Genomic DNA, 20,847 nt, shown 5'->3' on the forward strand with positions numbered 1-20,847 from the left:
GTGAAGTCAGACGGCACTTCCATTTATTAATGCATTTGTCATGACATTCGGCAGCAACAAAAATCAAATCAAAGTTAAAATTTCATAGACGGCAAAAATACAATTTGGATCTCCGACAGTTGACATTCCAGAATGAGGCCCAAATGCTAAATTAGACTTTTTTTTTTTTTTTTTAGGTTCAATGCTTGGACAGTGCACTCAGTTCGCTCCTAATTCCAAAGTGCACATTCGAAATGACAAATGGGAATTTTTGCCAGTCGGCGCCTTGTTGTTGTTGTTGTTATGGTGCATCAAGCAACAATTGGTTGTTTTAAAGTTTTGAGAGCATTTCAAGGTCAACCCCTTTTTTCTTTTTAGACATAGGGAATTTAAAGTGGGCCACCGTTCTCTTCTGTCTCCTTGAATTAACAAAGCGTTTTGATAGGATCTCGCTTTCGACTGAGCAAATGTAGTTTATAAAAAAAAAAAAAAAAAGAAAAAAAAAACACCTTAACTAAAAAACCCTGTCAGGTCAAGTTCAGTGCTGAAGCAAGTGGAAACACTAAAACTGCTCAGAGTAAACTTTTGAAGGCTAGGCTATCTATTTTGGACTTTATTATAGGGCTTTTAAACTGTGGAACCACACAACTTGAAGGGGGGGGGGGGGGAAGAAAAAGGTCTCCCAAACCTCAGGAGGACAAGTCTGCTCCCGGGCCGGGCCAGGCAAGTCTGCTCTCCTTCCCTCCCTCCTTCCCTCTTTCCCCGGCGCCGCCCGCTTCAGTGGCGCCTGTCTCGGGTGTCGCTACAGCTACGAGAGCGACGGCCAAGCGGCGGCCTGCCACTCCGCCTCTCGCCTTCCCGCCTCCGTTCGCCATCTTTGTTCCGGCCTCTCTCCTTGTCCCGCTCGGCCTCGGCTCCCCTGGCGGACGCGGGGGCGTTGCCGTCGCTGCCTCGGCTTTCGTTTTCCCGGGCCTTCAGCCTCTCCTTCTTGCGTTCCTCGCGAACTTTTTCCTGCTCCTCTTGCAGCTCCTTGAGCCGCCGCTCTCGCTCCTTTTGCCGCTCGCTGCGCTCTACCAGCCTCTGCGCCGCCTGGTGGTACATATACACGCACGTACGTATATTAGGGTTTCGGCTAATGACTTTGAGAACCTGTGTTACTTGGACTGGGAGGAAGAAAAAAAAAAAAACAAGATGCCATCCCTTCGTTCATAGACGAGACGCTATATCAAAAATCAGTGACTAGTCTGGGATTAACAGACGCTGCCGCCGCCGACGAATGTTTTCCAACGTAAAAGCGGGTGTTTACGAACCTTTGACTTGAATTGAAAGTTAGCTTTCATGGAAAAATCCACCCAATGGGAAACGACTTCAATCAGAAAACTAACACTGGATGGGACTGTTCCGCATCAAAACGAGAAGAATTGCCCGCTTTGGTCATTACGTATAGCTGCCACAAGAGCATCAGCACGTCCTCCCGTGCGCGGAGCCAAGAAGCCGTGTTGCACAGTTTGCATTGGGCAGGTCAACGAATGGCATTGGCTTGCCACCGCCGATGGGCAAGGTCACAAAACGCCGCTCGCCGTTGCCATTCACGCACAAAGAAGACGCGGGACCAACCTGTTGTTCGGTGAGGGGGAGCCAGTATATACAAGGAGCCGCTTTGGTCTTGAGGAACAAGTCGTCGAGAAGCTTTGCGGGAGGCTCGTCTGCCTTCTCTGAAGGTGACAAAAGGTTTGCGTTAGAGTTAGGGCGTTTCATCAATCCATGGCTCAGTATTGCCCCTGCCTGGCCTGGCTTGCAAATAACCTAAATAACATTTCAACACTTGAACGTTCAGTATGCTTCCGAAGACAGCGTAGCAAGCGGCATTGCGAATGTGCCGCTCGCTCCCCTCAGCGGCAGCAGCAGCAAGCCCTCAATTCCTTTGCCATTACCGCCCTCTAGAGGAACGCACAGCAAACACCACCCAACACGTTTTCAGCCCCGTTCTTTTTTGTTTTTAATGCATTTACGCGTTTGGTGAAAAGTGTCTCGTTGTTATTATTATAATATTTCTGGGCGGTTAAAAATGGCCGCTTGGAGCAATAGAAATGGGAAGGACTCCTCACCTTTCTTCTCTGTCTTCTTCTCCTTGCTCTTTGGCCTTTCCCGTCTCCGCCGCTCCCGGTCACGGGACCTGGAGCGCCGCTCTATCTTGTCGGCTCCCGGCCTGGCGAACTCGCGGATCTTGTCGCGGTCCCACTCGCGCTCGCCGCGGGCCCGCTCGCGGCGCTCCATTTGCCGCTGCCGCTCGGCCCACAAGTCACGCACGCCTGGCGGGCCGCGCTCGTGCTCATGCTCGCGCTGCCTGTCGCGCTCGGGCATGAGCGGCGGAGGGCGGCTGGGCGGCGGCGGCACCGGCTGGGGGACTTGCGGCTCGGCGGGCTTTGGCTTCAACAAACCTTTGTGAAAGTCCACCTGCGTGCGGGAACACAAACACAAATGGGGGGGAGTGAGCCTGTTTCTTTTGAAGCATCCACATAATCTAGGTTGTTACTAAAGGGACTGTTTGTGCTTTCCGAAACTCCAAAGTCCATGACAAAAAAAACACAAGAAGCCATTTACCTCATCCTGCTCACAGAAGTCCACGCTGAGCACTTTGGGGTTGCTCTGAGGCCATTTGACCCCGTGAAGAGATTCTCTTGTGGCCGCCGCTTCCTCTGCGCTGGCGTACTGCCAAAGGCGGAGGGAGAGAGGGCCCGGCCCGTTAGCTAGCCCTCGAACAAAACGCCTCGGGGCGAGAGTCGGACGGCGGCTCACCGTGACGAAGCAGTGCGACTTGATCTTGTCGATCCAGAAGCCCTCCTCTACCATATTGCCCGTCTGCTTCAGGAGCTCTTTGAGCTGGCCCAGGGTGAACGGCCGCACCTTAGAACGTAGCAGATGGACGGACAGTCAGTGCGGTCGGAGCGTCCCAATTGGGCTACTTTGCGTCGGACAAACATTGGAGGCTCTTTTCAGGGCTCATTCATGATTCTCATTTGAGCAATTCCGGAGCGTTTTCATGAAGCCTTGAAATGATATTGCTTCAGCGTTTTCCCCTGCGAACCCACCAGGTTGGTCACGTGGATGATATTTGAAGGTTTGCCGCGGGGCGGCGACGGCAGCCGCGCGGATCGGATGGGGTCGTCGATGGTGACGGACACGCCGGAGCGCTGCCGACTGATGGAGCGACGCACCAAAGCGTCGTCGGGGCAAGCTAAGGACGAACGAGAGGAGCGTGAACGGAAAGCTCGGAGACGGAACAAGTTGGGAGGCTTTCACCTTTCTTCAGCTCTCCGTCGAGCTTCTCTGCCGTCTTCTCGGGAGGAGCTTGCTCGGACCGCTCTACGAGGGGCGCCGCCGGCGGGATTTCTGGCTCCGCCGTCTCGGCGTTCTCCTCTTTGTCGCCTCGCCCGTTCTCCTGGTCGGAGGGGACCACCTGAAGAGGACGCACGCAAGTTGTCACAGGCCGACGCCCCTGCTCGGACAACTCCCTCCCTCCCTCCCTCCCTCACCTGTGTGACGGTGCGTCGGATCTGAAGACCGTCATCGGCGTCTCCCTGGCCGTTGTCCCTGTTGTTGTTGTTGTCGTCATCCCCGGACAGCTGCAGCTCCTCGGGGTGAAGGTCCACCACCGCTTCTTGGGCTATTTTGATATCTGGAATTAAAGACTACGGGACACAGAAAAGGATTGAGACCATATGACAAGGACCACGCGGCCTTCACACCCACCTTGAGCGAGTCAGTAGTGATGCTGATGGACGGCTTCTTGGCAGTGACGGCCGTGCTGGAGCCCCAACGCCGCTTCCTCCCGGCCGCTCCAGCGTCGGCATCTCCCGCTCCTCCGTCGCTGTCGACGGGTGGCGTCTTGTTGCCTGCCGAGGCGCCAAAGTCAAATGGGAGAAAAAGCAAGGGGCGCAAGCGTCTCATTCGGGGTCCACCTACTGGTCAGGGAGATCTTGCGAGCGGCAAAAGCCTTTGGAGTGGTGCTCTGAAAAGAGAAGGAGAGACAGAAAAAGAACATACAGAAACCCCAAAGGGCGCAGTGGGTGAGATGGGAACTCCTGACGTGCCACGGGAAACATGAAAAGGTGGTAAGGAACATTTTTGGCTTCCACCTCTGCTTAAAGACACCAACATCAACACATCTATGCGTTATGCGTCTGCGATTCAAGATAAAGCTGCCACTAACTACTTGTGTGTGTCCACATCCTTTTTTTTTTCCCAGATTTTTTTTTTAAGGGTAAAAGCGTTGTCTGGGTGTTGAGTCAATTGAAAAAACCTGTTGCATCACTCAAAAAAAAATTAAATTGTGCTCTTCGAAGCAGAGGTGGAAAAAGAAGCCCTGGCGACTTTATGTATTTTATTTTTTTAGTCACTAAAGATTTGCTTATTTACCAATAAACTGCAGACTTTTAGCACTACCACAAAGAAAACTGCAGTACTAAACAATTGCTGTGAATTAAAACGAGGAAAGGAATTCCTCTAGCAATTAGACATTTGAAATGGTGGTACCATTTGACACCTGATTCCTTACTGGCTCGACTAGGGCCCAACCGCACGACCCTGTGCACTGTATCTAGGCAACAAGGATCCAATCGGGGAAGGCGGAGGCCATGCCTCGATTTGAGTGTGCAGGAAGAGATCACTGGGGTGGACTTTAGTCTTTGAGGGGATTGGCAGCAGCTGTGCAGAGTCACAATTGTGTCCGTGGGAGGGGGTCGGGGGTCAGGAGGGGCCTTCTCTTCGTTTAGGTTCATGTCCTTGATTTCAGTACAAGTCCATTGCAAGTCTTTGGGGGGATGGGGGGGAGGGGGGATTGGCTTCGATGCTCCTCTCAAAAAATAAAAGCAATGTGAAGAATTGAAAGGGCTAAAAACAAACAAACAAAAAACAACAAAAAAAAGCCAGCCGGATTTGTGGCTTTGAGAATTGTAATCCAGGCAGCGGTGCGAGCGGGAGACGTCACGGAAACGGCAATTTCACAGCATTCAGATCCATTGCGGAGCATCTTGGCTCAAATGACTTTTCCACGCCTGTATGTCCATTCAAAGTTTGTTCAAGGACTCCACGGAGAAATGCTTCTTTCAAAAAGTGTCTGACAGATTTGTTTGCGGAGGAAATGTCCACATTTGACTTGTGCTGGAAGTTCAGTCCCGTGTCAAAAACCCAGCGGGCTGTCGGGAGGAGCTAGAGCTGGACGGCGCCCCTTTCCCTCTGCCCAAAGTACAGTCCAGTTCGCCGAGCGGTGCGGCAAGCAGCTCTGCTCAAGGGTAGGTTACCGTGACAACTGGGGGTCTGCCGTTACCGTGGCTACCACCGCTGCCGGTCTGATGTGAGCTCCATCCAGTTCCTGCTGTTGGTTCAGACTTTATTCAGTGACACAAGCGGTTGCAGACGCACTCAGGCGTATCGGGACAGAAGTTGAAGGAGGAGTAGGAGCAGGAGTGGAGGAGGTGGTGGTGGTGGTGTTGTTGGTGGTGGAGGTGGTGATGGTGGTGGTAGTAGTAGTAGTAGTAGTAGTACGCAGCTTGTACCATTAGGGGCAATGGAAGAGGCATGGGCACCTTCATAACAAAGCAATCAATGTGGTTTTAAAACAACAATCACACCATAAATACTATATTGCAGAGAGAAGCGTTTAGATGAGGCTAAAGAACAGAGAGAGGAAGAAAAGAGGCAAGAAAGACGTCACGATGCATCGCTACACAACCTGAGTGTCAAAAATAAGGCTCGACCTCCAGCCCTTCGGTGAGCGACATGCAGCGGGCGAACTAAATGAACAACTACTCGGCGTGCGCGCTCAGCGAACCATGAGGCGCATTACGAGTTGGGTCAAAACGCAATCAAGCGCCACAGCAAAGCAATCAGCCAATAATCACGTGGGGCTTTGACTCACACTCACGCTGTTCCGCAAATAAAATACACCCCAAAATCAGGTTTTGTAATCATTGCACCAACATGCACTTTCCAATACGGTCGAGAAGAATATAAAGTTAGCGCTTGACACTTCTGCACATTCCCGACTTAGCCACTAGAGGGAAATGAAAAAAGAAGACAACTAAGCCGCACCAGATGTTTTGTTCACCACGGAGCAAGAATTTACGCCTGGGAGGATTCTTGCATTGTCCATTTAGCTGCACTATTTGTGTTGAAATATCGTTTGCTTAAATATGACAAAGTCGCTGCTGGTTTCGTTAGCCAGTTGGCCTGCCTTCTGCACCATTTGACTTTTGCAATAGTTTTGCGTTTCATACACAACGTGTCATTTCCTTGGCTTTACATGTAGCTTGACATGGTCTGCAAAACCTAAGTGAAAGCAAAAAAAGCAATGTAACCACAGCTCAAGATATGGGGGTGAGGGGGGGGGGGGGTTGGATGGGGGTTTGACGCAAGCGGGGTCCCTTGTAAATCGAAGTCGCACTGTAGTTGGGCTTTTCTCTAGGTTGTGTTGTTTTCAAGTGAGCCTCGTGTCAGCTTGTCATGCTCGTTCATGAATGAGGATGCAAGGTTTTGAGCGCCAGACGGTCAAACGTTCCGCTCTCTTGACCAGACTTACCTCCTCCAGACGGCCCTCGCCATCGACTGGCTCGGCGTTTGGCGCCGGCTGCCTCGCCTCGCCGCTCGAGCGGGGCTCCACCTCTGACACGGCCGCCTCGCTGGGCTCTGACACCACTCTGCCAAAAAAAAAAAGAAAACACAAACCAGGTCATAAGGATCTAGAGTGCTGATCTTCATTAGGAACCCTTCATTCATTCATGTGGCTGCCATCACTAGGATCAAGGGTTAGCCAAATAACTATTGTAGTATTCAAGTAAAATCGCCTGGAGCAAACGATTGAAATTGCAATACAGTACTATCCTGCACTAAGCAGCCACTAACATTAGCAATGTGTGTGTGCGAGTGCGTCGGAGGCCCGCCTCCATCCATCCATCCATCCATCCATCCATCCATCCGCGCATGATATATCCCCTTATGATATCTCCCCTAGCAAGGCTGCATTGCGCCTCACAGAACGACAGAACGGTCGATTTGGGCGAATGATTTAAGATTGCAAATAATCTGTGGCCACTACTTCACGCAACAATAGACATCCGGCGGCCGGCGCCATTCCCACATGCATCACCACCACCACTGTCTGTCTGTCGCCCTCTGGCTCGCTCCCATTCTTACCCGTTTTTGTTTGCCTCGGAAAGCATTCTCGCCGGTCGCAACGAACCCAACTCGCACAAAGCGTTCGTCCCGGTCCGCGGAGCCTTTACCAAAAAATTGACTCTTGTCGGAGGAGTTTCGATTCCAGCACGGCTAATTACTGCGTCGCGATCAAGGATGCAATGTGGGCATGCCAGCCATGTTGGCTAGCGAAAGCGGCGTCAAGTAAAAAAAAAGAAAAAACCCCACACAAAGCACTGAAGATATTCCGGTCCCACCCTCCAATTTAAAATGCCATTAACGACTCTTAAACCTTGAAAGTAACATACTACAATGCTGCTGCTGCTGCTGCTACTACTACGCCTTGCGCTGAATTAAAGGCCGGGTGCCGCCGTTAGCTAAGAGCGGAAATCACACCAAGACGAAACAGGAGGAGGCCGAGGACCCATTAGGGAAAAAAGGCGACAGCCAATCCAGCGCAAGGACACTCCAAGACATGCCTGACCGAAAATACAACAAACGATCACACTCCACGTTGTCATCACTTCGGATTACTTAAGCTTTCAGTCGAAGGCTTTTGTTCACAAAAGACCCCGAGTGTGTCAAATGGAGGTATTAAAAAAAGAAAAGAAAAAGAAATGAGCCTCATCCAATAGTTTTGTTCAGGCATACACAACGACACCGCTCCGTCCATTTTCAATTCTGCTTCCAGGCTTGGGGTACGCAGGAGGAACCAAACAGCCAACACACCTGACACTCACCCAAGGCGCACAATTTTGTTTTGTTTTTATAACGGCAGTGGTGCTGGGGGCGGCTGGTGGTGGTGGTGGTGGTGTGGGGGGGGGGACTGGCGGGCTGGCGCACACATACAAACGCCTTACAGGAACACACTCAGAAGCTCCTGACTGTGAGCAGAGGTTCCCTTTTTTTTTCGCCCCAAAAAGAAACAAATTAAGAATTCATGAAAAATACAAGACTTTTCTGAACAACTTTCTGAGATTTTTGTTGTGGTCGTTCTTTCTTATAATACTTATTTCACTGGAGTCAAACATTGGAATTAAATTGCACGACTGGTACCCATTGTGCCGTTTGTTTGGGGAGTTGACCCCTGGGCCATGTTCTGCAAATGTATGGCATGGACCAGTGGGGTGGTCAAAGAACAGCTCGGTAACCTGCGCAATAAGATGATCAGGGGCTCGAGAATACTCCCTGCTTTGTTCAAATGTGCTCATTTCATTTTAGTATCATTTAAATGAATTGATATCATAAAAGTGTTGTTAATTGATTGTTGATAAAAAAACAAATTAAGAAAATCGCAAATTTGAACAGAAATCAATTTGGCGATACTTTTATCCAAGTATAGGATTTGCTCATTAGAAAGAAATGATTTGGACTCTTTTTGTAATTCATCCACTCAAGGCCTGGCCCAAGTGTTTCGTCGACGCTTGAGCACAAAGGTGTGCTATCAACTAACATGGCCGGCTATCAATTAGCCTTGGCGATTCCATGGGCATGGCTTACGTCTGTGATTTCCTTATCTAAATTGGACTGGGGTGTGATTGCAAACCTTTTCAGGAGGTGTCCTTTCTGCGTCTCCGTCCCTTTTGTCTCCTTATCTGCGTCTTGGCGGAGCTCGGCTCTCTGTGAGATCACGGGACACACAAACACATTCAAATGCAAATCAGCGCGCTTTAGCTTTCAAATAGCGGACACGACAACAAGAAGAACCGCTCTTGTCGACTCCAACTAACGTATCTTTGTTCATGGAGCTACGCTGGTGAAACGTTCCTCTGCGAGCTCGATCACTGACCTTCGGCTGCCTCACGCGGCACGACTGAATCCTGATGGAGGATGAGGAGGAGGATTTAGAGGAGGAGTCGGACCGCGAGTCCGAATCTGACGAGGAACCCGAGTCCCGCCCCCCGGCCCCGCGGCTATCGCCAGCTGCCGCCTTCTTTTTGCCGTCGAGCTTTTCCTCATCTGGCGCTTTTGCGTCTTCCTTTCGGTCGCTGGTCTGCTTTTCTTTCTTCTTGCTCTCCTCCGGAGACTGGCCGGCGGCGGCGCCGGCGCTGGTCTGCGCCTCCTCCGTCTCCATCTTGTGCACCAGCAGAGAGAGCGGGCCCGGTCCGCGCTTGGCGGGGGGCTCCGGACTACTGGAGCGGGATCTGGAATCGGAGTCTGGCCTCTGCGCGTCACGAGGTGGGACACCGCGGCGCGCTCCGGAGCATTCTCCCTCCTTGTCGTCGGTGTCCGGCGGGCTCTGCTTGGGAGTGTCCGGGAGGGGGAAGAGGTCAGGGGGCGGCGAGGGCGGGGGCGTTGGGTGGCGCAGTTGCATCAGATTCTGCTGGGGCTGCGGTGGCGGGATGTGCTGCGGAGGTTGAAGCTTGCGTTTGGACCTCACAGAACTGGCGGGCATCTGCGGAGGCTGCGGGGGGGCCCGGTCGCCTTTCCGTGCCGCGCCGAGCCCCGGCCCCCAATCCTCGTCATCCCCGCTGTCGTCGTCTTCGTCACTGTCCTCCCGGACCCGAGCTCCGGCCGAGACGCCGGCCGATCGGCTGAGGTGGAGGACCGAGTGAGCCGACGCGGTTTCGCTCGGCGCGACGCCCTCTTTCTCTTGAGCTCTGGACAGGGCCGGGGGCAGTCCCTGGCGGTCCGGCTGGCCTAGGACGCGCACCGACAGCGAGGCCACGGCGCGAGGGGGAGAAGGGGCCGGTGGCTCCTTGCGTCCTTGCGGGAAGGTGGCCCTCTGCATCCTGGCCGCAGGAGCCTCCTGGCGACCGGTGCTACCGTCCGGCTTATGTGACATTTCCCCTTCGCCGCTCCGAGATGCCAAAGGGGGCTTCTGCCGAGCAAAAAAAAGGATACGTCACACTGACTTCACCAATGATTAACTTCTGAAGTCAATATTATCATTAAAAAAATACACTCAAATATGTTAGAATCAATGAGAGGCGTCACCTGAAGGCAAGAAAAAAAAAAAACAATAAAGGCAGAAATATTGATTACTGTTAAACTACAACTACACCCTCTGACTTGCTTTGGATGCAGCATGGTTGGAAAGCTCATTTGTGTTTGGGCTGGTCCTTGATGTAAACAAACCACCGTACGAGTCACCACGTGGTCCACCCACCTTGTCAGAGACGCCGGACGAGCTGTCGTTGTCCGACTGATCTTCATCCTCTTCTGGCATTGCTGGGCTTTCTGTCAAGCGGCGAGGAGGGAAAGAGTTAATGTTAGTAGCAGCAGCCATTTGTAGTCTGTCAATGAACGTTTGTAAATTGACACATTACTTGCTGTACAATGGCAATAAAAGCATTTCATTTCATTCCATTCCATTCTCTATCAAAGATGACCGAACATTCTTTCTTTTTTTTTTTTTTTTTACAGCTTCTGACGCAAAACATTAGCAGATGGAGCTTAGGTACTGGACGATTGGGAGCATGTTGAGAGGCTTGCCATACCGTCGGCCTCCCCCTCAAGATGGGCTCCTCTCTCCTGTCTATGACTGAGGAGTTCCTGCTGCTTGGCCAGATACTGTTGGATGAAGCTATTCTGGGTCATCTCCTCCCCCATCTGCAGCAAAAATGAAATCTGTGGTATAAAACTTGGATACCGAAATGTGGTCTGTAGAATGCATTTCAAAAAAGACCAAGAGGATTCAATTGGCACTACCTGAGAGTTGGGCCGGCGTCCGCGCAGGTTTTCCAGCATCAGTGCCTGCAAAACATTCAGCATTTCATTCAATTTACTGTAATTATGACTTTACTTCTTACTTTACATAGGTCAGTAATAAACTGCGTAGCGTCCTGTACTTTTACTGTCTGTATGCACACTGGCTCTTATTTGTTGTGTTATCTGTTTATTTATTATTTATTATTACGCTTATTATTTATTGTTTGTGCCTTTTTGTTTATGATGTTTTTTACTTTTGCGCTATGCTTGCTGGCTCCGTTTTGTTCCTCTTATTTATTGTGTTATCTGTTTATTTATTATTTATTCATCACTCTTACTATTGATTGTTTGAATTTTTGCCTTCTTGTTTTTATATTGTGTCGCGTACTTGTATGTCTATCGTGTTATGTGTCTCGTCACCATGGGATAGAGAAAAACGTCATTTCGGTCTCTTTGTGTGTTGTCACATGTGGAGAGATTGACAATAAAGCTGGCTTTGACTTTGACTTTGAACTACAGCAAGTGTACAATACAACACTAAATACTGTTTTGAAGTTAAGTATTTATGGCCTGATAGTGTCTTTTTATTTATCTGTTACACCAACTTTCCTACTATGATGGGTCAGAAAAGCTTTGGCCCGGCCTAAAAATATGACATGTTGACTTACTGCCATTCGAGGCGTTTTAATGATGACCCAGATTCCGTTTTAAAAAAATGGACATACAATTAATTGGGATTTCACGACTGCACTAGCATAGCTTAGTCATACATGTTTATTTGTGGAATAAAGTCACGCTTAGTTAATATCGTACTTACGGTTTGTTTGTGTCTTTTCAAACCAGAATTGACTGTAATTACGACTTTGGTGCGTTAGCGTAGCTTTGTGACAGACGACAGCGAGTTACGTCGAAATTCAGGTTACGCCGTCAACGACTGAACTTCAGTTTGTCGTAAAATGAGGACGTCAAAAAAACTGTCCAACGCATTAAGCGGCCGGCGTGCAGGGGTCGGTGCCGAAATCGAGCTCCAAGGCCTTGATACGGCCGCAGGCGGTTAAGACAAAAATGACAACCAAAAACAACAACGTGGGCCCACACGAACAACGCGCGTGGTCACTTATTTGGTTTTGGTTTTTTAACGTTCCCGCAGGGCGGCTGCTGGCTCGCTTCCGGTCGGCTTAGGCCTCCACTTGACAGGTGCACACTTCCAACTGTGCAACACGGTGCCCCGCAACTAGTTATCCGCGAAGAGAGGCTCGTTGTTAGCTTAGCCGTCCTGGCGACGTCCACCATTACAGCACACCGAGATCGTTCCGAGTGCTAATGGGCACTATTTGGCACCGATCCGACTTGCTTGCTCGTTCCCGCTTCTGAGCCGTCACACACCGTGAAGAGGCTCCAGCCCCCCTTCCCTCCTCCGCCAGCCTCCTGCTAGTAGTAAACTTGTCCACACTTAACACTAAGCGCGCCCCCAGACGATCACTTAACTCACCCCTTTCAATCGCTGGATGAGTTTGTTCTTCGCCCCGCTCTTGGACAGGTTTCTCTGCTCCAACGCGGCTTTCAAATCCGCCACTCGGAGGGATTGTAAAGGCTGTCCGTCAAGCGTAATGTCCTCGTCCGCCATCTTGTCGAAAGTATTCCCGACCAGCGTCGTTTCGGCTGACGCTCGGCGTCATAGTTCGGCAGTTTCCGGAGAACTTCGGGAGGCCCGAGGGGCTTTACGATTTACTGAGCGTACGCTACCCATGGGCTCTCGGCGTCGTAATTCGGCAATTTCCGGAAAATTCCGCCATGCCCGAGTGAAGTCTCAAGTCCAGCACAGCGGTAGCGTAGTTTTCAAATTCGTTCCATGTTCCGTGACCAATGCACGTTTTATATATATTTAACAAAACAAAATTCCCTCTCGTAAAATGGCAACAATCAGGCAATCAAATTGTGCTTCACAACAAAAAGAAACCATATTTGGGTCATATTGATAAGTGAAGGTATCAGCGCTGTAACAGCACTAAAGTGATCACGTTTATTCTTGCAAAAAGAAAAAAAAACCTTGGTTTATTCTGGACTGGAATACAAGGCAGACGTGTTCAAAAGTGAAGAGTTGTAGTTCTGTATTGCTAGAACCCTGCCAACAAGGAAGAGTTCATATGTGTGTGGAAAACATGAATCAACATAAACAAGTCAATGGTATATGGGGTAGGGGCACACTATTTAGAATAGAGCAGGGTTCTAAAACCTTTCAGGTCTAGAGAGCACCTCACATAACTGCCGTGTGTATTATTGTAACAACATTGTTACAACATCCTAAAGAGTCATGACCTGATTTGTTCAATAGGAACCGAAGCAATTTCCGCAGAATGAAACGCAATATTCTTTCGTCGTCGCAAGTTGACGGCCATTAACGAGCAGAGGAAGAGCTGGCTAACGAACGCAGCTCCCTCTAGCGACCAGTTTCAGAACCACTGCAATAGAGCACCACACGAAATCACACAAAAATGTGCATTACAGAGTCAGGCATAGTAAAGCTATGAAGGAAACACAAACAAAAAACACGTAAATGATCATAATAAATATAAAGGTTACTTGCTTTTCTTCAAACTCGTAACAAGTGAAGTTGCCATTAGCATTTGAATCATCCACAAGGTGACACGACAGCAGAAAAAAAGGGATCGGAAGGTTTCTCAGAGCATGCTTGGAAGGATGAGGTAAATAATTCCTTATGATCCAAATTCAGACAAACACTTGATTAGCGGCCACGCCCAATGGCTTAATGGGTCCGACTTTGAACGTGGTCATTGTCCATCAATAAAGTGCCCCACTCTGCCCCCCCCCCCCCAAAAAAGGGGGGGGGGGGGCATGCATGTAACGTGTGGCGTCGGGGAGACTCCGAGATGCGGCGTCTAACCAAGGAAGGAAAACAAAGAGTGTTGGCTTGTGTGAATGAGGCAGACGTGATGAAGCAAAGTGAAAATAACGAGAAATAATCAGGTCGACGACTGGGGGGAAGAAAACAACAGTGTAAAAGAAAGAAAGAAAAAAAAGAAAGGAAGGCAGGAAACAAGGATAATATGAACAGAACTGAAAAAAAGAGAGTGTGAAAGAAATGAAAGGATAATATGAACAGGACTGGAAAAAAAGAACGGACGAAGGGAAGGGGGGATAGCAAGGAAAGATCGATGGATGCATGGAACAAGGGCCCAAGAAAGGTAGGACGGAAAGAGCGTCGGACGGGCGAAAAAAGGATGGGCAAAAGAAGAACGACGGAGGGAATCACGTATGAACAGGAGGACTGTTGCACGTGAGAAGGGAAGGCAAGTGGGGAGGAAGAATGGACTCAAAAAGGAAGCACAAAGGAAACCAAAGGACCCAAAGCAGGCGGGAAGGCCAACAAAGTCACATTGGCTGAGTCAGAATGCACGTCGCGACGTGTCGCCGCCACGCCGCCGGTAAACCCGGTCGGCGGCTTTTGTTCTGCCAACCGTTCTTGGGTCACGTCCAATAAAAATATCCAACAGATATCGTCCAATAACGAGTGGCTGCTAAATGTCAAGCTGATCGAGTCCGTGTCACTCGCCAGACAATATTGGCAGCTGACTCGGTTGAAATGAAAGATTGTCTTTGTCCTGTTCCCTCCATTCTCGTAAGACCGGTTTTTCCGGCAGCCCCTCGGCGTAACGGTCTACGGGCGGCTTGCCAGGTGAGCGAGCGAGGGCGCACTGGACGTGGCATGATGAATTTTGCTGAAAACAAAACTGATTCTCAAATGTAAACAAAGTTGCGCAGTCAAGTCATTCAGGTGTTTCAAGTCCGTCCTCAAATCGACGTCTCCCTCCAGTCACCCGCTGCCGATAGGGAGGAAATGACGGACTCCAAAGCAAAGCTGCAAAGAGCCGCAGAGTCGAGCCACACCACTGGAGGAGCCACGGGGACAACAACAACAAAAAGCGGTCAGCACAAAATAAGGCATTTTTCAGAGAGAGAGAGAGAAAGAGAGAGAGAGAGAGAAAAGAGGAGTAGTGTCAAGAAGCTTTTCCGTCCCAAAACATCACGAGGAGATCTCGGCCAAGCGCTGGAGCAGAGTGGAGAAGCCGGCGGCCTGCTGGGAGAGCTCGGCGACACGGTCCACCATCTCCTGAGACGCCGACACCGACGGGTAGTTCTGGGCGGCGCCCTTTGTCGCCACGACGACCGCTTTCAAGGCCTGGCACAGGCGACCCCCGGAGGTTGTGATCTGGACGGCCAGCGTTTGCAACCAATCAGTTGATGGCGGGAAGGAGGGAGGTAGAGAGGAAGAAAGGGAGAAAGGGAGGGAGAAAGGGAGAAAGGAAGGGAGAAAGAAAGGGAGAAAGAAAGAAAGAAGGAAGGAAGAATTTATGAAAAAAAGAGGACGAAAGGAAGGAGATGAAAAGAATGAAGGACAGACGGACGGATGCCAGGAAAGAAGGACAAATGGAAGAAAGGAAATAAGGGGCGAGGAAAGGAGCAAGAAACCAAGATCGCAATAAAGAGGGAAGGAGGGGTAAAAGGACGTATCGGTCGGTGCCAGAAAGGAAGTCGGATCGGCACGAGAGCAAAGGACGCACCTTGGCGCGGAGGTCGGCCGAAGTGAGGAGGCGGGCCAGCGTGTCGCCGATGAACACCAGCTTGTGCGCCGTCACGATCAGGCTCTTGCCGCGCGCCACAAAGATGCGAGGCGGCTGGTTGCCCTGCACGCTGGCGAAGAGCACGTCGATGGCGTCGGCCAGGCACGACAGGTGAGCCAGGCTCTGCGACGAGTAGAAGGACAGCAGCTCAGAGTCCTCCAGGGAGAGGGACCGCGGCAGGGGCGGGGACGGAGTCAGCTGAAGACGACAATAACAAAAAAAAACGGATTACGGCGCCCACCCCGTCCAGAACCGGGACAAAGGAACAACAGTACGGCTCACTCAGCCAGCGTCTCTTCAAAGACTCCTTGTCTTTGGCTGGTTGTCCCGTGTGAGGCCGGATTGTTAACCAAGACAAGACAGCTCTTGTTGGCAGGCCGGGACTCCAGTACATGTATATTTGATGGCTCGGACTTCGTGTCCGCCCGGGTCCGAGCGCAAAGGAAAGGCTCATTCGGGAACTTACCCTCGGCTCGGAGCTGATGGTTTGTCCGTTCTGAGGCAGGGGAAGCTCCGGTTTTCCCTACGTCCAAGTGGAGAGCGAGTCAAACGATGGTGGCAGTGGCAATGACTAGCCCGTGGCGGCGGCGGCGCCCATGACTGACCTGCAGCTTGACGTATCCGACACTGTCCCCGTTGGGGACCAGGGCCGGGACGGGAGTCAGGCCGATCCCGGCGTATTCGTTGCCGGGATCCTCGTCTCCGTCGCCCGGGCTCGCCACCAGCGTCACCGCAGCCGAAGCGGGAGGCGGGGGGAAGGCCGGCTGAGGAGTCGGGGGCAGAGGCCTTTCCTGGATCCAGCTACTCTTACGGGAGCCCATTCCGCCTCCGCTCGACTTGCCGTCCGACACCGGGAGGGCGGGCAGCGGCCTGCGGGACAACGACTCCTGGGACGGCAGTCGGGGGCGACCCTGAGCCTGCAAGAGGAGGGCGCTTTCCTCCAGGGAGCGCCGCACCAGGGAAAGGAGTCCTTCCGACGGAGGGGCGCTGCCCGCGGCCGATAGCGCGGGCAGGAGGTCCGAGAGGCGGGACCAAGCCAGCTGGAGGGGCGGCGGGGGGTCCCCGGAGTGGCTGGCCTTCCACGCCGAGAGGATTTCGGCCAGCGAGGCGGCTAGATCCCGAGACGACGGAGCGGCGGGCGAGCCGGACGCGGCGGCCGCGCTCAGCGCGGCGTGGACCAGGCCAGAAAGCGAGGCCCTCCACTGGAGATCCCCGGAACCGTTGCTGGACACGGAAAGGCGGCGAGTGGAGGTGGAGGAAGACGAGGCCGAGCGGGGGAGGACTTCGGCGTTGGGGGCCGGCATATCGTAGATCCCGCGGTCCGGGGATCCCGCGTCTGCTCGCTTTTCGTCGTCCTCCCCCAGAAGGCCGGCGGCGCTGGACTCGCCGGGAGCCACGGGCACACCCGGGAGACTGGGTACGCTGTAGACGTCGTCGGCACTGGCTCGGCCTTCCGACGTGGAGCCGTTCAGCGTGATGGTGGGGACGTCATACACCTGCGAATGGAAATTTGTTACAGTCAGCCCTTTTCCGTACTGCCGATCCTCATTGGGCTCGGAACGGAATGAAGGAGGCGGGGTCCGCTGATCCCATTTCACGCTTCCGACCGGAACAAATCACAGACGTGCGCGGATTGAGCAAACATTCCAGAAAGATGATGGTAGAAGATGAAGCCGCCCGAAGTGACCAAGTGGTTTGTCAACAAACCATGGTTGTGCCCAAAACGTTATTTGTCCCCTTTGCGCTGCTACATCCAGTTAAGGCTAAACGGAGCGGCGATGACTCCCCCAGAACGGACCTAGGCTCGACCCCGTCTGAATACTCTAAATGGACTGTGTACTTGAAGCGCTTTTATCCCGATCAGCCATTTCATCCCAATGAATGCAATCAACATGGCATGAACAGAAAGGGATTACGCTCGCGCTGGCGAGATGTCAGAACCTGCGGGAAGCCACAGGCAGATGCTTCAAAGTGTCCCAGAGCACCAATTGAAGGCCGGCCGGCAGGCCAGCCGGCCTCGGGCTATATTTACCCACTCCGACGGCCTGGTGTCAACGCAGACGCAGTCAGTGGAGCAAAAACAAGGCAACAGCTGGCGCCCACATTCAAGGAGCCATCGAGCCAGACCGCTGCTGCCCGCGCTCCAACAGATGAAAATAGAAGCGGCACGACGGACTACCGCAGCGGGCCCGCACAGGTGTGGCCTTGCCTCGGGCCCTTTGGTGGGGGGGGGGGAAGGGGTATGGGTTGATGGGATTTTGACATTTGTTCAACAAAGTGCACACTAACTTGGAATCACAGCAACAAACACTCTGAGAAAGTTTCAAACAAACAAACAAAACTCACCACAAGCACTACTCTAGTCCAAATGAAAGTCTTCAACTGACAGCAATATAGTTCTCTGACACTAGCTGCCACAAGATGGCGCCAAGAATCACTTTGCACTGGGCGCGAGACATTTTTGTTAGGTGGCTCACCGTCGAGGTTTTTCAAATGGGAAACACCGCTCTCAAACTTTTCAACAGAGTGAAGAAAAAAATCGTAAAAAGTCATCACCTCCGTCTCCGCGTCGACGTTGCGAGGCGTGTCGTAAATGGCGTCATCGCCGTTGCTGAGGATCGGCGGCGCGGCGCGCTGCCACCGGCCGCTGGGTGGCGTGTCGTATACCTGTCGAGCATCAAAAAAAAAAAAAAAAAAACCATTTCTGAGAGTAAATAGACCATGGAATCCAACATTGTACAAGTCAACTGAAAAAAAACCATCACCAAACCAATATGCAAGCATCAAATATGGCGTGCTAGCAATAGCGCAACGAGGGCAGTCGAGTCCAAGTTGGATAGCAAAGAGGTCGGACGACAAGCCTTAAATATGCCAACCTGGTCATCGGCGGGATCTGCATAATCTTGAGGTTGCCCTTTGCCGTTGCTTTTCTCCGGGTCCCGACCGGCCTGCGCGTTCACCTCCGGCGCCGGAGATCCGGGATCGCTCGGTGGGGGGAAAGGCGCAAAGTGCTGCCCGTCTTTCCGCGTGACTCCCCTCACCGGGGGAGCCGGCGGCGGTGGCTTTCGGGCAAAACTGGGCGATCCGGGAACACGCGGGTGGCCGGCTCGAACTAGCAAAGGGGAACCTCTGTGGCAGGCCAGACCCGCTTTCCCTCTGGCTACGGCGGAGTTGGGTGACGAGCTCTTGACGAGGGGCCTCAGAGGCGCTTGGGCGGGGGAAGACAAAGTTCTTTGAAGGTTCACCGCCACGGAAGAGGGGCTTTGGTACGTCCCGGGAATGTCCTGACCCACTTGGGACTGCTGAGTTCCGCTGACTGAGGAGGGCCCGTCGGGGCAGGCGGCCAGAACCCCTCCCGTTGGGGTTTGGTAAACATCCTCACCGGCGAGCGGCGTTCCTTTTGGCACCAAGTAACAGTCATCGGACGGCGGACCTGCGGTAAGCGTTTCCCGAGGGACGAGATACGTGGTGTCCTCAGATGCATCGGCCGCTCTCGCGACTCCGCCGGGTGAGAGGTAGACAGACTCGGGAGCCATTTGGGCTCCTGGCTGTCGGACATGCACAGCAGATGAAGGGAGCGGGCTCACCGGAGTCTGATAAAGCGCTATGCTCACGTCCGTGCCCCGTCCTCTTAGGGAAGGGGAGCGCGGGCGACCCGCCGCTCCCATATCCCAGTCAGGTCTGGGTCGGGACCCGGAACTGGAGTGGGAGCGAGGACGACCGCCGTCCGCCTTGCGAAGCTCGCCGGGTCTCGAGGCCGCGGCGGCCATCCGGCTTTCGCCGGCGGCCGGTGGCGAGTGGTACGCGGCGTCGTCCAGGCTGCCGTGGGCCAGCGGCGGACCGGGGGACAAGTACACGGAGTCCGAGCCAGGTGCCGGGGCGGTCTGGAGGAGGCGCAGACGATTGGCCGGGGCGATGCCCTGCCGGCCGTGCAGGGAGCAGAGCCACCAGCCGGGCCCGCCGCTTTGCTCCTGCTCCAAAACCATCAGAATGTCCCCCTTCCTGAAAGCCAGTTCCTCCGGGCTTTCTGCTGCGTTGTCAAAGAGCGCCTTTGCCAACACCGTCTGAAAGGGAGGGGACACGGATTAAAATGCGAGCCCACTAAAAAAAAAAAAAAAACCACACACAACAGGTTTTTAATAGTCTTGTTTCAGACGGGCAAGACAAACCGGGATTTATGCATCCCGAACAACAAGTACATTGATGGCAATGCTAAACAGCTCAGTTGTTTGGGGGCTTGAATGCAAGCGCCCGCCGTCCGTCCATGACTGCATGGGAAGGAATAATAGACTCAAGCTCCAACTGTTCATCCATCCATCCATGCATGGCACATCCTCATCTGGGTCACGGGCTAACTGGAGCCATCCCAGAGGCGAGGTACACCCCGGACTGGCCAGAGTCTGGTACCATGCCTGCCGTTTGTCCGCCCCTTTGCCTGGGCTCAAGTTAAAGTATCAAACCTGCAGCCATTGCAAATAAGCACCAATGGTCAAATGGACAGAGCGGTTTAATGCTAATGAGTGGGATGAGCGCAGTAAGTGGGGGATGGGGGAGGAGAGTCACATCTGTCCCTTGCCGTTTGAGGGCTTAATTGCCACCCCCTTTCATTTTTAAAGCCCCTTCCCAGTGCCATGTGGGACCCCACTGGCAAAATACATGCGCCACCAAAACAGAACTCCGTCGATACTTACGGAAACAGACATGGCTGGGAAGACGTGAGGCTTATTGCGTCTCGGGGAAGGTCGAACTCGGGTGTTCCGATCGGTCCATTCGGCTCACTCACATCGTCTCCCCGCCTTGTGAATCCCAAACGCTGGGCCTGTGAGTGGTTCGGAACACTTACTTACAGCACACATGGGTCGAAACAAGACCGAGCGACACGAAGGCGACTGGGCACCACCTGTCCCGTCATTCCACGCCCCAGTAACGTCAGACGCTAACCTTAGCTTAGCATCCGCCGACTCAGCGATGAAATGGGATCCGAATCGGTCGTTTGCTCTGCTGGGTCAATGGTACGTGTCTCCATTGGGGTGTCATTCACTAGCGCGGCCTAGGGCGCCAACGTAAAAAAGGGCAGTAGTAAAAGGCTGCTTCTCCTCGGCACTTTCCACACAAAGGAGGTCAAAAGCATCCGAGGTTTGCTCGCAGTGGCGTCAAAAAGAAAGAAGAAGAAAAAGTACATTACCTTCCTCGTTCGAATTCACTGCTAAGCTACAAATCGGCGTTCGGGGCGAGATGAGGTGAAAGCGCTTCTCAAGCGGAGAAAACTGGGGCCATTGGCTTTCAGTCATTTTCCACCGATGATGACAACAAAATGATCTCCGCCTTCTGCGACGCCGACGTATTTGAGTGAATTTACAAACAGTCTGGAAGCGCCGAT

The 20,847-nt window shown here is 52.5% G+C and overlaps 2 protein-coding genes across 3 annotated transcripts; both read right to left on the minus strand.

Moving 5' to 3' along the window:
* Position 1: 1 nt before the first annotated feature.
* acin1b (apoptotic chromatin condensation inducer 1b) lies at positions 2–12,499 on the minus strand. The gene is made up of 17 exons (XM_061277482.1): positions 12,317–12,499; positions 10,825–10,869; positions 10,614–10,725; positions 10,283–10,353; positions 8,963–9,994; positions 8,720–8,793; positions 6,560–6,677; positions 3,946–3,991; positions 3,733–3,875; positions 3,516–3,671; positions 3,283–3,439; positions 3,072–3,217; positions 2,779–2,886; positions 2,584–2,691; positions 2,088–2,436; positions 1,597–1,694; positions 2–1,068 (listed from the first exon to the last, which is right to left on the minus strand). The coding sequence occupies exons 1-17, from the start codon at positions 12,449–12,451 to the stop codon at positions 757–759; spliced, it is 3,210 nt and encodes a 1,069-aa protein (XP_061133466.1). The 5' UTR covers positions 12,452–12,499; the 3' UTR covers positions 2–756.
* Positions 12,500–12,788: 289 nt separating this feature from the next.
* On the minus strand, positions 12,789–20,812 carry efs (embryonal Fyn-associated substrate). 2 transcript variants are annotated; one of them, XM_061277561.1, is made up of 9 exons: positions 20,653–20,812; positions 20,409–20,517; positions 20,159–20,286; positions 18,344–19,531; positions 18,024–18,134; positions 16,073–16,963; positions 15,934–15,990; positions 15,408–15,665; positions 12,789–13,724 (listed from the first exon to the last, which is right to left on the minus strand). In XM_061277561.1, the coding sequence occupies exons 3-9, from the start codon at positions 20,168–20,170 to the stop codon at positions 13,617–13,619; spliced, it is 2,625 nt and encodes an 874-aa protein (XP_061133545.1). In that variant the 5' UTR covers positions 20,171–20,286; positions 20,409–20,517; positions 20,653–20,812; the 3' UTR covers positions 12,789–13,616. The 2 variants fall into 2 exon arrangements, with proteins under 2 accessions (XP_061133545.1, XP_061133543.1); XM_061277559.1 differs by having other exon boundaries at positions 12,789–15,055.
* Positions 20,813–20,847: the final 35 nt, after the last annotated feature.

This window comes from Syngnathus typhle, linkage group LG1 (assembly GCF_033458585.1).
Source record: "Syngnathus typhle isolate RoL2023-S1 ecotype Sweden linkage group LG1, RoL_Styp_1.0, whole genome shotgun sequence".
Taxonomy (NCBI): Eukaryota; Metazoa; Chordata; class Actinopteri; order Syngnathiformes; family Syngnathidae; genus Syngnathus; species Syngnathus typhle.

Bases quoted from the DNA above. Each gene is read 5' to 3' on its own strand.
- acin1b (XM_061277482.1), bottom strand. From the start codon at position 12,451: ATGGCGGACGAGGACATTACGCTTGACGGACAGCCTTTACAATCCCTC. The intron at 2,887-3,071 runs GTGGGTTCGCAG...CTACGTTCTAAG, and splicing joins TCATCCACGTGACCAACCTG to GTGCGGCCGTTCACCCTGGG. The intron at 2,692-2,778 runs GTGAGCCGCCGT...CGCCTTTGGCAG, and splicing joins AGTCGCACTGCTTCGTCACG to TACGCCAGCGCAGAGGAAGC.
- efs (XM_061277559.1), bottom strand. The intron at 18,135-18,343 runs GTTGGCATATTT...GATGCTCGACAG, and splicing joins CAGATCCCGCCGATGACCAG to GTATACGACACGCCACCCAG. The intron at 15,991-16,072 runs GTCAGTCATGGG...ACTTGGACGTAG, and splicing joins TCGGATACGTCAAGCTGCAG to GGAAAACCGGAGCTTCCCCT.